General features: G+C 49.6%; 1 protein-coding gene across 5 annotated transcripts in view; it reads left to right on the top strand.

Moving 5' to 3' along the window:
• KIF16B (kinesin family member 16B) overlaps positions 1–7,894 on the top strand; it is a 309,240-nt gene extending 301,346 nt beyond the window's left edge. For all 5 annotated transcript variants that reach the window (XM_025000913.2, XM_025000912.2, XM_059892889.1 and 2 more), the window contains one exon: positions 6,268–7,894. In XM_025000913.2, coding sequence (XP_024856681.1) covers positions 6,268–6,426 — 159 coding nt within the window. In that variant the 3' untranslated portion in view covers positions 6,427–7,894. The remainder of the gene's footprint in view (positions 1–6,267) is intronic.
• The last annotated feature ends 6,759 nt before the right edge of the window (positions 7,895–14,653 follow it).

The following is a 14,653-nucleotide window of genomic DNA, read 5'->3' as shown; positions in this document are numbered from 1 at the left end:
TCTGAGACGGTATGTATGAAAGCTTCCCAGGATGGACTTTGTCCTAAGAGAGGCACCCTCGGCAGATGTCCTGAGCCCACTTCAGGCCCCCACCCCCAGAACTGGGTGTGTTGTAAGTGGGAGGTTTCCTCTTATTCTTGACGGACACCTGCTGACACCCCAGGGGTGTTGATGTCAAACAGTAGGGAACAACTGTGGTCCTGGTGAGCAAGTGGGCTTGGGAATGGACAGACCAAGAGCTCTCCTGCTTCCGCCCTGGATTTCTTATGCAAACTCTTGAAATGCTCCACAGCACCAGCTCTGCAGTCTGGGAGAGGCTTGCCCCAGAGGACCCTGCATCCCTGCAGGCTCCACGTGGTATCTTGATGCACTCTTTGGCTACATGAGCCCATCCCAGAAGAGGAAGATGAAGAGACCACCAGCCCTCTGCCCTGAGTCAGCCAGATGACCCATCCCCAAAGAATGGAGACGTATTTTTTCAGAAGGGAATCTGAATGTCATCTGGGAAGGGAAACAGAAGGAAGGTGGTCGAGAAATGACCAGAGCCCAGCAAGGCACTGTGAGGAAGGTCTGGGAATGTGAGCAGAGGTGCGTAGACTCTGTGTAGAAGAGTAGAAGCATCACAGGAAGGAGGTCTCTGCCCCACGTTTGCATGGAGCATTCACCCTAGACAACCCTGCACCCCTGTCCCTGTGAGAGCGCTGTCAGGCCAGACGGCAAGACGCCCAGTGCCATCAGCCTGGCCCAGTGAGATGGCAGCGCCCGGAGAGGAGGGTCGGCCCGAGAAGAGGGGGCTGTGGACGGAGCCTGGGGACTGAGACCAGTCTCTGGACTCGGGAGAGCTGGGTGTGAGTCCTCACACTCCCACGCGCTGTCATCTTTAGGACGGCACTTAGGACGGTACTTGCGCCTCCTGGACTGCGGTTATTTTTCTCTGAGAAGATGGAGATAGTAGTCGTCTCTGTCTCATACCCTGTTGTGGTCTTTAAATGAAATAGCCATTACGCGTTCTCACTGTGCCTGGAGCATTGCAGGCTGTTGATCAACGGCCTCTCTGTGAGAGGAGCGAGGCGATCGCTGGCCTGCCTGGTGCGTGCGTGTGGGGGACATCCCCAAGGAGCTCAGGGGTGTCGGCGAGTGCGAGTTAAAGGACAGAAAGAACCCCTTTGGAGAGAAGGAGTCAGGAACCTGGTGCAGGGCGTCCTTGGTGATCTGTGTGCCCCTCATCCTTCTGCTGATCTCTTGTCCTCCTCTTCTGAAAGCTCATGGTCCCCTTTCAGGATTTTGGTTTTGTTCTGGGGGGAGGGGGCAGTTTTTAAAATCACAAGCCATTTAACATTTTGTTTGGAGCAGACCCACGAGGGCCCATGTCTCCCAGTGACTTCTGCCTCCCCCCACCCTGCTCAAGGCCCCTGTGCAGATTGACTTAAAAAATAAATACATAGATACATATACATATATACACATATATACATGTGTATATATATATATGCCTACAACCTGTAGAAGAAAGACACTTTCTGAAGTCAAGGCGCTGTGCATGAGTACTGAAGTATCCCGTAAAGATTTGTCATCTAAATTTGATTTTCCAAAAGCATTGATAAGAAAATACCTTATATTATAGTGTCGGTCCAAGCAGCTAAAAGAAACCTAGATAAATGTCTAACATATCTATTGTTCTTAAACCTTTTTTTGCCAACTTTGAAAGCAGCTCATGGTCCTCCTGGAGAAGGCAATGGCACCCCACTCCAGTACTCTTCCCTGGAAAATCCCATGGACGGAGGAGCCTGGTAGGCTGCAGTCCATGGGGTCGCTAAAAGTCGGACAGGACTGAGTGGCTTCACTTTCACTTTTCACTTTCATGCATTGGAGGAGGAAATGGCAGCCCACTCCAGTGTTCTTGCCTGGAGAATCCCAGGGACAGGGGAGCCTGGTGGGCTGCCGTCTATGGGGTCGCACAGAGTCGGACACGACTAAAGCGACTTAGCAGCAGCAGCAGCATGGTCCTCCATCCCCAGCGTGGTGTGTGGTTTTCCCTCTCTCCCTCCTCTTCTTTCCACCCGCCCCCCCGCCCCGATCCCGCCCCATCCCCTCTCCCCATCCCCTAGCTGGCCCTTGCCTCTCTTTGGGCTCCTTCTCCTCTCAGTCCCTCCCATCTCCTCGGTTGCTCACTCTCAAGACATCCCCAGACCCCCTCTTGCTCTGCATTCTATGTCCTGATTTGCAGTCTTACTGAAAGAAGATTGGGTTTCATCTGACTTCCCGAGGCAGGGCTGGAATGTCTCCCAACCATGGTAGGTATAGCCACCACTCTCAGCAGCCCTGATCTGGGGTGTTTCACAGAGCAGAGACTGGATATGACCTCCCCCTACCCCGCCACCAGGCCAGCCAGGGGTCCTGCAGGCCTTCTGTGATCCCTAACAGCTCCAATACTTTGGCTACCTGATATGCAGAGCTGACTCACTGGAAAAGACCTTGATGCTGGGAAAGATTGAGTGCACAGGGAAAAAGGGGTGACGGAGGATGAGATAGTTGGATGGCATCGCTGACTCAATGGACATGAGTTTGAGCAAGCTCAGGGAGATAATGGAGGACTGGTGTGCTGCAGTCCATGGGCTTGCAGAGAGTTGGACGTGCCTTAGCGACTGAACAACAACAGTGGCTGCAGAGATTGAAATTTGTCTGCTTTTCTTATTTTCATGGAGAGGAAGCCATGTGAAGGAAACAGAAATTGGATATTGGATTCCACAGACCCTTCTCCTACTTTGCCCTTCTGACCCTGATAAGCGCATAAACTCCTGGAGTCCTTGAGTTTTGTAAAAAGTAAACTGCCCTGGGGAGGTGGCTCAGTTCCTGGACTTTACTTCCACACACCAGGGAGGGTGGGGGTGTCTTTGGACTCAACATTAGAGAGAGAGCTTTGACAGGAGACACTTTAATTTTCTCCCTTTGGCCACAGGTGCTGTGGAAAACACTAGGAGCACAGACAGCAGGATTTATTAATATGAATGTATGTACTTAAGTATGTATTTTATATATAATTAGGATGTATATTGATATACATGCAGTAGCAGAGTTCTAGTACATTAGACTGAGGCCTCAAGCCCTAAGGGGAAGCTTCTTTATTGTAGGAATAGTAATAAACTTGATTCACCCAACACCGTTACACAGTCGTCGATTTCATTACTGAAGAAGCTCAGACAAAAGAACCAAACCCACCGCCCCTCCGTAGCCCTCACTTCAGTAAGTGGGAGGGTATGGGCCCGTGGAATACTACGCAGCAGTGAAAACGAGCAGACCACAGCACACCCACCCAGGTGCACAAGGCTCACGAGCGTCACGAAAGTGGCGTTAAGCAGTGGAAGCCAGATACAGAAGAGTGCACCCTGTGGGATCCCATCGGTATCAAGTTCAAAAGCTGGCAGAACTGATCGGTGGCACAGGAAGCCAGAGCAGTGGCTACCCTGGAGGATGGAGGATGGGGAGGGCTGCCAGGGCTCTAAAAGTGTTCTTATATTTTTAGCCCAGTGCTCAGCACACCAGTGCGTTCACTTTTGAAAACTCATTAAGCGGTACATTCATGATGGATGCTGTTTTCTCTCTGTATGTTTCAGTTTTTAAAAATGAACTCATCAATACTAGTCATCAAGGTTGCTTGTAAGCACTTTCCCCCCAGCTCAGCAGTGGGCCCAGGACAATGGGGAATTACAGAGAAGGAGATGCTGTCTGTGACGCCAGGCATTTTCTGCAATTTTAGTTCTTTCTTGTGTCCCCTGCCCCAGCCCTGGTCCTTTGGGTTTGTCACTCACCAGCAAGAATTTGCTCAGCCCACTGCAAGCCTGTGGCTCTCGACACAGCCAACCAAGGCCACGCATCACCTCTTCACTTCAGAGCACCCCAAGGTCTCGGCAAAGAACACTTCCTATCACAGCCTTTCTTTGACCAAAGGAGTGGTCTAGGAAGAGGGAGCCAAGGCCACCCGATTCTGCTGAGCAGAGACTCATTGCAGAGAAAAAGCTCTTCCATAATCAGTTTAGAATCAGCTGGATCAGACTCCTCTCTCTGGAGGTTTCATGGAGGCGTGCTGACGCATTCATTTTAAGGAGAGCCATCGCCGGTGACTGCTTCCTTGCTCTCTCTTTACGGGGCTTCCTCAGGTGGGGAAGGGGGATCTCCAGGACCCTCTCTTTGCACTTTATTTATGGCTTTTACTATTACTTCTCTTTTCATTATCGCTTCAGGCTTTCTTGGCCCTTTAAAGGGCCCCTGCTTCATGAACTGATGATGACACATGTTGATACATCATCTGTTCCCGTCCGTCCGGTCAGAAAGCATCTGGGAGGCAGGCGGCGTGGACATTAGTCTGCGCTCGAGCATGGCCGTGGGGGCGTGGGCTGCAGGGAGCTGCTGAGGTGAGGGCCCGGGTCCTGCCTCACCGCACGGAGGGGGTGCAGTCACAGCTCACCCGCGGGGCGACCCCAGTCCCCCTCGTGCCAGATCGGTATTTCCCAGTAGCCGTGTTTGTTGGATCTGGGGTCCCTCTAGGTCAATGTTCCCGGCTTTTCTGCCCCCAGAGAAGTCAGGGCATGTTCTCTTCTGCTTCTTTGATGCAAATCAGTCCTGGAGCAAGGTGTCCATTTTCTAGCAATTGGTTTTGACACCTTCTTACCTTGACCTGCTTTTTGTTTAGAGAGCATTTCTTGAGCGTTTACCATGAGATCAGCAAGTTAAGAGTATTGAACACGGGAAACAGTCTGAGTTAAAAATCCTTGCGTTCACGTCTCCTCTCTGGATTACTAGCCTTGCTCACCAGATAACGGGTGTTATAATAATTTAAAAAAAAAAACAAGAGGTAGGCAGAGGCAGAGTATGAAGATAAGCCACAGTTGGGTGATGCAGGACCCCTCTGGGTGCGGTCCGAGCGTCTGTCACCTTGCTCTGGTGCTGGTTTCGCAGACATCTCCGTGTGTCAGCACTCTGCAGGCCCTGCCTTGGAAGAGTACTCAGCCGCTGGGCATCAGTTATACTTTCATAAAACAGAAAGAGTTCGGTTTTTTAGAAACTATAAATTACCGTACAAGTGTTAATTATTAGTAGTCCCTGTTACTGTTTTTAAGAAAGAAGCTAACAGATTTTCCTTGAGCAGAATGTCTTCTTTCAGAGGTAAATCTGAGGTGGGTTATTCATTCAGCCAGCTGAATCTGGCTTCTTCCCCCAGGCCACAGGTTCATTATCCGTGTCTCTAGTGACATTTGGGGTAAATAAGTGTTTGCACAGAGACTTGTAGGATGTTAGCTGCCTCCCTGGCCTTCTCCTGTTAGATGCGTGCCCACCCCCTGCACCCCATTTTCAGTTACAGGTAGCCTTTGCCATACCGGAACTGTATTAAATATTTCTGCATGTTTTCTTTTCCGTTAACACATCTTGCTGGTGCCCGTGTCTGATTTCAGCCCCAGCATCTCGGGTCTTGGACTCAGAGCAGCTTTACGAGTTTGGTGCCAGAAGAGCTGGCCATTGCTGCCACAGACGTGTGCACAGGTTGGGGTGGGGGTGAGCACGGGGTTCAGAACACTTAATCTCAGCAAGAGCTTCCTTTACTGGGTGGTCTGTAAATGTGTGTGTTTTCAGTGGACCCTCTCGCCCGCAGTGTTTCTTTTCCTTCAGTGTATAAGAAGCTGCAAAGCACAGAGGGCCTGTGCCACTTGACACATTACTGACTAAGGACTTACTAGTGCCAGAGACGTTAGTTCCTGCAGAAATCCCCTGGTCAATAAGAGTAAAAATGTGCATTTAGCGTCGTGCAGACCGTTAGCCGTTTTGTTCTCCTTCCTCTTAGTGGCCTTTCTGTCAGTGAGTTGGGCGGGGGGACATGACTCGGCAGGCTGCAGTCCACAGTGTTACAGTCAGACACAACTGGAGCGACTTAGCACATGTGACTTGACTGAAAAAGCGGGGTATTAACTACCAGCACCGTGCTGGAAAGTAGACCCCACCCCCAGCGCCCGCTGCCCGGCGATCCCCGGGCTTGTCTGCAGACAGCATGGTCTGTGCGTCAGAACCAAGAGGTGTCACCCGCACGCTGGACGCCGTGGCTGCTCCCCAGGTGGGTCCAGTGTGGGGAACGCAGCGGAGGGGCTTCCCCGTGCTGTTTCTAACGGCAGTGGCAGCCGCTCCATGCCAGGAGGGGCATCGTTTCTAGGCGTTCCTCCCCGACGACTCCTCCCTGCCCGTGTCTTGACCGTGTCTTTGCCTCTCGTCTCTTCCCAGCGGTACCTCAGGGACTTTTTCAGCGTGATGCTCCAGTCGGCCACGTCCCCGCTGCACATCGACAAGGTGGGGCTGACGCTGTCCAAACACACCGTGTGCGAGTTCTCGCCGTTCTTCAAGAAGGGCGTCTTTGACTACAGCAGCCACGGGACGGGGTAGGACTGGAGATGGAACCTCGCCACACAGTGCCTTCTCATCCGAGCAGCCCCCGACCAGGGGCCTGGACCCCTCACCGCCTCCTCCGAGTGCCTGAGCAGAGCCGGGCCGCGCTGGCCACGGTGACACTGAGGGGCAGCCGCCCCTGCCCCTCAGGGTGAATGCGGCCTTCTCTTTGTGTGCAGAGCCTGTCCTGGAGGCTCCGTCACCCTGGGCCCCTGGAGCCGAGCCAGCCCGGGGGCTTCCCTGGTGGGTGGCTGGGCAGACCTCCCCAGTGACTTCCATCTGGTTTCCCCTTTCACCAGAATACTCTTATTTTTTTAATATCCCTTCCATGTGGCTGGCTGTATCCCAAGAAAAGCATTTTAAATTACTTCATTGTATCTTCCTTTTTCCCCATTTGAGGCTGAACTTTTTGTATAATCCCCTAAGCACCGATGTTTACACAGAATTTCACATTCTGCAAAAGGGATTTTCAGTCCAATCATAACTGGAGTCTTCCATGCTTGACACATTGGATGTAGGTTACATCAGCTTCTATAAATCCATTGAAATAGGATATTTGTTTAATCTTGAATATTCAAGAAGTTTTTACCAAATGGCTGTCCTGCACGTTCAAGCTTTCTCTGCTAAGCACAAAATGAGCTCCTCATTGAAGGCATATTTTTAAACATTTCGTTCACATTTTTGTTACTGAATCTACTGGATCTTAAGCTGCAAGACTAGAATTTACTGTAGTTTATTAACGATCCCTTAAATTACTCAGGACTTAATGTAGCATCGCACATCCATGTACAAGTAAAACTGCTTTGTTTTACTAAAGAGAAAAATATGAGAAGAAAAAAAGATATATATGGTATATATTGAAATGTATATAATTCTACCTATAGATTTATATGTGTACACAGTCCTGTATGATAGTTATATCAAAATATATAATTCACATGAAATTTATTAAAGATATTTGCTTTTTTCAAGATTTAAATGGAGCTGCTATCAATATTAAATGAAGTTATGGAATCCATCCTGTAGCTTAGTTTATTTTAAGCTTGTGACATGATCATTCCTCCTGGTCTGTTTAAAAATTTATCTAATGTGCTTGGAAAGATACACAATGTATAATTTAGCAATTGTTTTGTGGAAGATGCGCTTACAGTAATGATTGAAGTCACAAATGAATGGGTAACAAAACAGGCCTGCATTCAGTCTTCTGGAAGATGCCTGTGCAACAGAGTTCTCCAGTCTGAAAAATGTATATTCAAAGATGCAATTATCCTGATAAGGGGGGAAATTATTATTGTACTAATTAGATATCATAGTTTAGCATGAAAAAAAATGAGGACTTTTTTTTTTTTTAATTGCTGCAGGAAGACTTCATATTGAGTGCTGTTGTGATTACAGGCAGAGGTTAGGGGTAATTACTGCTAGGAAATTTAAACCTAGAGATTAAAGGATAAAAACTGAGAGATGATATCAGGTTAGCCAAAAACTTCATTTGGGTTTTTATGTACGACGTCCCCTTTTTGCTGAGTAAACTAAATGGTTTTCTTCAACTGACCAGGTCATCTGTCTCCTGCCCTTTGGGACCCGTACTGGAAGCCAGGCTCATGGCAGGTGTCTCACTAGGATCACACAGGGGACATGACAGTTTGACAAGAATAAATAGACGTGTGTTAGTAGGAAGCACAGGAATCAGACAATGCTTTGATTCCAGTCCTCATCTTAAGGCGTCAAGTTGAGGGTGGAAATCCTGGTCGGTGCTGGGCAAAGCTGGCTGTAACACATGGGCGTCATTTCACTTCTCTGAACCTCAGTCCCCATCTGAAAATGACACTGTTGCACAGGGTGACCTCTAGGTTCTCACCTAGCCTAGGGTGACAGGCAGAGGGACCGTCACCACTGTATGGATGCGGACTTCTAATCGGACTCAACAGCATCTTAATCTGAGTAAAACTTGAAGGAATGCTGGCAAGCCAGTGAAAAGTCTCCTCAAAACAAGCGATGAAATCCCTTTCTGAGATGAAGAGAAGACACACGACAGAGATATCTGTCTCTGGTGATAAAATGGAAGCTTCATTAATTTGGACTAATTCAAAGAAATAAAAGAAGGCCAGCAAGTATCTATCGTATTACTTTCAAGTGTGTCAAATAACAGGTATGCTGCACTGACCGCTGAAGGCAGTTCAGAGTGAAGTGCCACCAATTTATAAATGCTTTTGTAGTCAGTGGGACAAATCTAAGGCACTTCAACAGAATCCTTTATTTAGGATGTTTTAGCATGTCCTCCAGAGACGGCAATGGCACCCCACTCCAGTACCCTTGCCTGGAAAATCCCATGGATGGAGGAGCCCGGTAGGCTGCAGTCCATGGGCTTGGTAAGAGTCGGACTCGACTTCTCTTTCACTTTCACTTTTCACTTTTATGCATTGGAGAAGGAAATGGCAACCCACTCCAATGTTCTTGCCTGGAGAATCCCAGGGACGGGGGAGCCTGGTGGGCTGCTGTCTATGGGGTCGCACAGAGTTGGACACAACTGAAGCAAGTTAGCAGCAGCAGCAGCATGTCCTCCAAGGTCTTGCTTACACTCCAAAATATGTGCACCAAACTTGTGTGTAACCACAGGTAGTAGAGTGCCCTTCACCCTGAGTCCCACCCAGACCTTGTTTCTAAGCTAGAAAAATTCCAATTCAGCCTTGTGATTAACTTAGTCAAGTGATACGAGGTCACGCTGCCTCCTTAATGATGGACATCTAGGAGATTCCTGGCCCACAATACAGAGACGCTCTGAAGATTCATGAACCAGGGCGCTGGGCCCTTCTGTTTATGTTTGTTGGCGGGAAGAGCTCAATCTGTTCCCGACTCAGAACTCTAGACAGCGTCTTTCAGACTCTGAACAGAAGCTTTCAAAGCCTAGTGCATCCATGAACTGGAAATGTAGCTGCTATGGAGATGCAGTTGCAGCCCCAGAGCCGGGCCATGTTGCTGATCTGGGGTCAGCTTTTGCCTACGGCAGCCCTCCCGCGTCTCCCCGGATGCATCTCCTAGCGCACGGCTGTGCCTGGCCCACTGTTGCCGCCGGTTCGCTCCTGGAGACCGGGAGCTGCGCGGCATCATGACACGGCTGCTTAACACTCAGTCTGCACCCACCACAGGCGACGCTCATCCCCTCCAAGAACACGCAGGTAACAACGTGAGAGATAGTATTCTGTGACATACTGCTTTCAAAGGGTGCTGTTGGAGAGGTTTTGAAATGGACCCTCTTTTACATTGCCTAAAATGGCGCCTGGAGGTTTCGTGAGTCCAGAGTTGAACGTGTCCGCCGCATGAGACCTTGTTCCTCCCGTGTTCCTACACACACCGCAGGAGTAGTCCACACTTTGTTCCTGGAAAAGAGTAAGGAAAGCTAGGTAAAAGAACTCCGTGGCCAAATCCAATGCTTCTATTATATGCACATAACCACAGCAGGTATTGATGTTTTGGAAATACTAAAGAAAGACCACTCATCTGAGGAGACTCATTCTTGACAGATTTAGCCCATATACCCTTCTTTGTACAACAGGGCTCTTTCCACCAGCAAAAAGAGGGCCTGACTGTTGACTTTTTTGTTTGGTTTAGAGTGCTTTTTCTAATGCTAATATAGTAGGTGAAAAATTACTCTTTGATGATGCTCATGTTGTGAATTTTACACATACAGAGTTATTTCCAAGTTGAAACAAATTACCTAATTCTTAACTGCAGATTTCTAAAGCATCATATTTCAAATTGATCCCGTGGTGGTACCTGAGAGTTAGCAGGGCAGAGTTGGAATTGGTGGGGCTGATGCCTTCAGAAGCCTCCTGCATTAGGGAATCCAGTAGAACTAGTTACATGTAAAATAGCGGGAGGGACATAAAGGCAGTTGATGGACCCGAAAGGGTTCAAGGATGTGAACACCCCTGTTCCCTCCAGATAGCATTTGCACACACTTGTAACTGTGGAGTTACAGAACTGAGTTCTAGCTTCTAAGGCCACCCCTGCCTTTCTAAAGGGTTTGCCCTCTGTGCATCTCTTGCTGAATGACTAAATACAAAATACCCTTTTTAAAAATTTCTGTCGGAGTATAGTTGTTTTACAGTATTGTGTTTCTACTGTACAGCAAAGTGAATCGGCTATAGGTATATTTATATATCCCCTCTTTTTTGGATTTCTTTTGCATTTAGGTCACCACAGAGCATGGGGTTCCCTGTGCAAAATAGTAGGATCTCATTCAATATCTATACATAATATCAATAGCATACATTGACATATATTGTCAATCCCAATCTCCCAATTCATCTCACCCTGCTTTCTCCCCTTGGTATCCATACATTTGTGTCTCCATTTCTGCTTTGCAGATAGGTTCATCTGTACCATTTTTCTAGAGCCCACTTATTAAATGCATGTGTTAATATATGATGTTTGTTCTTCTTAGTTCACTCCATTTGACACTCTCTAGGTCCATCCACATCTCTGCAAATGGCACAGCTTTGTTCCTTTTTATAGCTGAGTAATATTTCATTGTGTATATGTGCCACATCTTCTTTATCTATTTATCTGTCAATGGACGTTTAGGTTGCTGCCATATCCTGGCTGTTGTAAATAGTGCTGCAGGGAACATTGGTGTGCATGTATCTTTTGGAATTATGGTTTGGTTTTCTCCAAGTATATGCCCAGGAGCAAGCTTGCTCAGTCAAAATGGTAGCTCTATTTGTAGTTTTTTTAAGGAGCTTCCATACTGTTCTTCTTAGTGGCTGTTCCCATTTACATTCCCACCAACAGTGTAAGAGGATTCCCTTTTCTCCACAGCTTCTCCAGCATTTGTTGTTTGTACATTTTTTGATGATGGCCATCCTGAGTGGTGTGAGGTAACATCCTTTCTTTAACTGTAGTCATGTGGTACATCTGTATTTGAAAACAAGGAGACTTTTTCCTAAGTTACCTCTCCCACAATTGATTTCTGCTGTAGGAATTTGAGATTCATCAGTTTGGTTTTGTTCCTTCTGCATTGCTGGAAAGGCAGACTCTTCCCCGTTCAGAGAGAGAAGAGTGGATGTGTTGAAAACTGAGAGGTACTCTGGTACACAGTCGGAAATGCGCAGGGTAAGATGGGCCAGCAGAGAGCCCTGGCAGGTCAGCATCATGAAGCTGCGCTGAGGAAGACGTGCCGGCAGAGAGCTGTGGACGGTCAGCATCACGAAGCTGCGCGGAGGAAGACGCACCGGCAGAGAGCCGTGCTAGGTCAGCATCACAAGGCATGCAGAGGATGACGTGCCGGCAGAGAGCCGTGGCAGGTCAGCATCACGAAGCATGCGAAGGAAGACGCGCCAGCAGAAAGCATGTCAGGGCAGCATCACGAAGCATGCGGAGGAAGACGTGCTGGCGGAGAGCCGTGGCAGGTCAGCATCAGGAAGCTCTTGGGTGCCATGAAGGCAGGTCACCAGTAAGAGAAACCATTCTCTAGAATTTAAATCCGGATTGAAAAATATTGTTAGACATCTTCACGGTTCAAAAGCAGTTACTTTCCTCCAAGTATCAGGAAGCCTTGCTGCTGCTGCTGCTAAGTCGCTTCAGTCGTGTCCGACTCTGTGCGACCCCATAGACGGCAGCCCACCAGACTCCCCAGGTCCCTGGGATTCTCCAGGCAAGAACACTGGAGTGGGTTGCCATTTCCTTCTCCAACGCATGAAAGTAAAAAGTGAAAGGGAAGTCGCTCAATCGTGTCCGACCCTTAGCGACCCCATGGACTGCAGCCTTCCAGGCTCCTCTGTCCATGGGCTTTTCCAGGCAAGAGTACTGGAGTGGGTTGCCATTGCCTTCTCCGATCAGGAAGCCTTCCTCACAGTTAATATTTGCAGAAGTTTCTGTATCTTTCCAGTAGCCACTCAAGTTGTGCCTGAGAGCTACTCGCTGAAGAACAGCCCGGGGGTTCTGCTGTCACTGAGGCTCCTTCTCTGCCAGGCAGAGGGAAGGGAGGGAGGTGGGGGGGAACACAGCTGCTTTTGCAAAACATCGGGGACCGTCTTCAGAGAAAGGAATCACAGTGAACAAGAAAGCCAATTTGTGGTGATTAAGAGCTTCTTGAATATTTGCACTTTGCTTAATTCCAACTCTGAGCTTTTCTCTCCCAAACACACCAGAGGCCTTGGAGAAGGAGGGGGTGGTTTCTGTCATTTATGACTTCTTCTCTTATGGTGTCTTGAGCCCTGATTTCAATGGATTTAATAAGAAAAGTCGGTTCACAGAGGGCACAGGCCTTCCGCTACAGAGGAATCTTAAGATGCTGGCTCTTTATCATCTGTAAGTGGGTCGATGGGGAAGATCAAGTTGACATTCATAAGGGATTTCCCATGCCTTCAGACACACGGCGGATGGCCCACTCCCCTTAGGGTCTGGAGTGGAGGGCCCTCTGAAGAGCTGGTGGTCCCACGGCTCTCTTTCTGGGGGACGTGCTGCCGTGTCTGCAGCTGATCTGCACTACCACTGCCTGTCCCCGTCTCATTAGCACATGGGGTGAGCCCTTCTCTGGGTGTCGGTCCCTCTGCTGCCTTGTACCCTTCCGGTGCTGGGACGAGGCGGAGACAGACAGGAGGGAGGTGAGCCTGGGACAGCCCGTAAGGTAGGCACTTGCCCTACTTGAAGCCACCAGTATAAACCTGAGTCCCGGCTACCACCCCAGTCCCTTTGTGCAGCGGGAGGGTAGGGGAGGGTCAGCCCAAAGTCAGGCCCTTCTGGTGACCCTGCTGGCCACATGCTGTGTCAGGGGCCTGGCTGAGAGAGATGCACTGAGCATGCTCAGAGCTGGCTGCTCCTTCCTTGTCCATGGTCCTCGGGGGACCAGCCTGCCCATCCGTGGCCCACCCTCCACTGGCCCGTCACGCTGCACAAACTCTTCTGTGTCACTTTCTCCGTCCCGCCCAGGTCCCCGCGCACAAGGGTGAGCCGCGTGGTCAAGGGCCTGCCCACGAGGGCTCTCAAGCCACTCAGAGCCAGATTAGTAGTGGCAGTTCCATGATGTAAACTGGGATAAAAGAAAGAGCAGGGTGGTGCTAGGAGAGAATGTACGAGAGAAATTATGGAGCCTGGGAGGCACCAGGGCTTCCCTGAGCAGGTGACGTGAGCAGAGAGATGGCCCCCGGGGAGAAGGAAGCTGCAGCGTGAAGGGTCAGTCAGAGGGAGATGGAGGTCAGGGCGGGGGCGCCTGAAAGCTGCAGCCAGGATTCTGAAAATGGGATGATGCTTCCCATCAGCTCCAGCTGTTTCGGAAGCTGATATTCCCCGGGGAGGAAGATGAGCACACAACAGCTAAGACTCAACGTTTAAAGGCACGTGCAAGAGGTGAACTTCCTGTTTGTAACAACCAAGGGGCAAGTCCAGGGCCCAGACATGCAGTCCTGTCCTATGCCATCAAGAGGCTGGTTCTCCTGCTTCTTGAGCTTTGACCTTTGGCCTCTCGGGGTTCTGAGATTTCAGAGCCTCTTGCCATCAAGTAGCATGATTTCCATAGACCATCAGAAGTCCAGCTGGGAGTGGACTCCCCTGCCCTGCAGAGGCTGGCAGTAAAGTTCATGTCCTCTCTTGAGCCACCACCTCCTCCTCGCTCTGTAAACAGCAGAACAGGGTGCCGCACGCAGGCCCAGCTGTCAGGGAGTCACGTGCTAGTTGGGGGCTCAGTTTGTGCACAGTCATGCATTGTGTCCTCCTCAAGCCTGGGGGTGCCACCTGCAGCCCCACCTGGCCATCAGGCCACCTCTATACCTTCTGAACCTGAACATATTCATCCCAGCTTCCCTTAAAGGAACAGATTCGTGTTAGAGTGAACAACCTAATACCCATCCCTTGGATGAACAGAATCACCCCTTTGCTGATGTAGAGAGCAGAAGCCTCTCAGCCACCTTGAGAATGTGGCTCAGTAAAAGGGGGCCAGGTTTCCCTGATAGGGTGGCCTGTAGGCTGTTTCCATAGCCCAGAGCCTAGCGGTGTGGACCATCAGGTGCAGTTGCTATGAGTCAATGCTGCCATTCACAAGGACTGTTACTGTTAATGCATTAATTCTCTGGGCTGTGAACTGGTGTCTCAGCTGAGGGCAAGCAGAAAAGGTCCTCCTTGGTCCCCACCAATAGGGGATGGACTGCCGTTGTCTATAGCCAGTGAGAGCTTCAAAGAGAAGCAAGAGGCCTCAGGGCCAGGGCACGTGGTCAGCCCAGTAGAGGCT

The sequence above is a fragment of the Bos taurus genome, chromosome 13 (assembly GCF_002263795.3).
Source record: "Bos taurus isolate L1 Dominette 01449 registration number 42190680 breed Hereford chromosome 13, ARS-UCD2.0, whole genome shotgun sequence".
NCBI classification, from domain to species: domain Eukaryota; kingdom Metazoa; phylum Chordata; class Mammalia; order Artiodactyla; family Bovidae; genus Bos; species Bos taurus.
The sequence above is the reverse complement of the archived record's forward strand: the minus strand, read 5'-3'. Positions and strand labels throughout refer to the sequence as shown.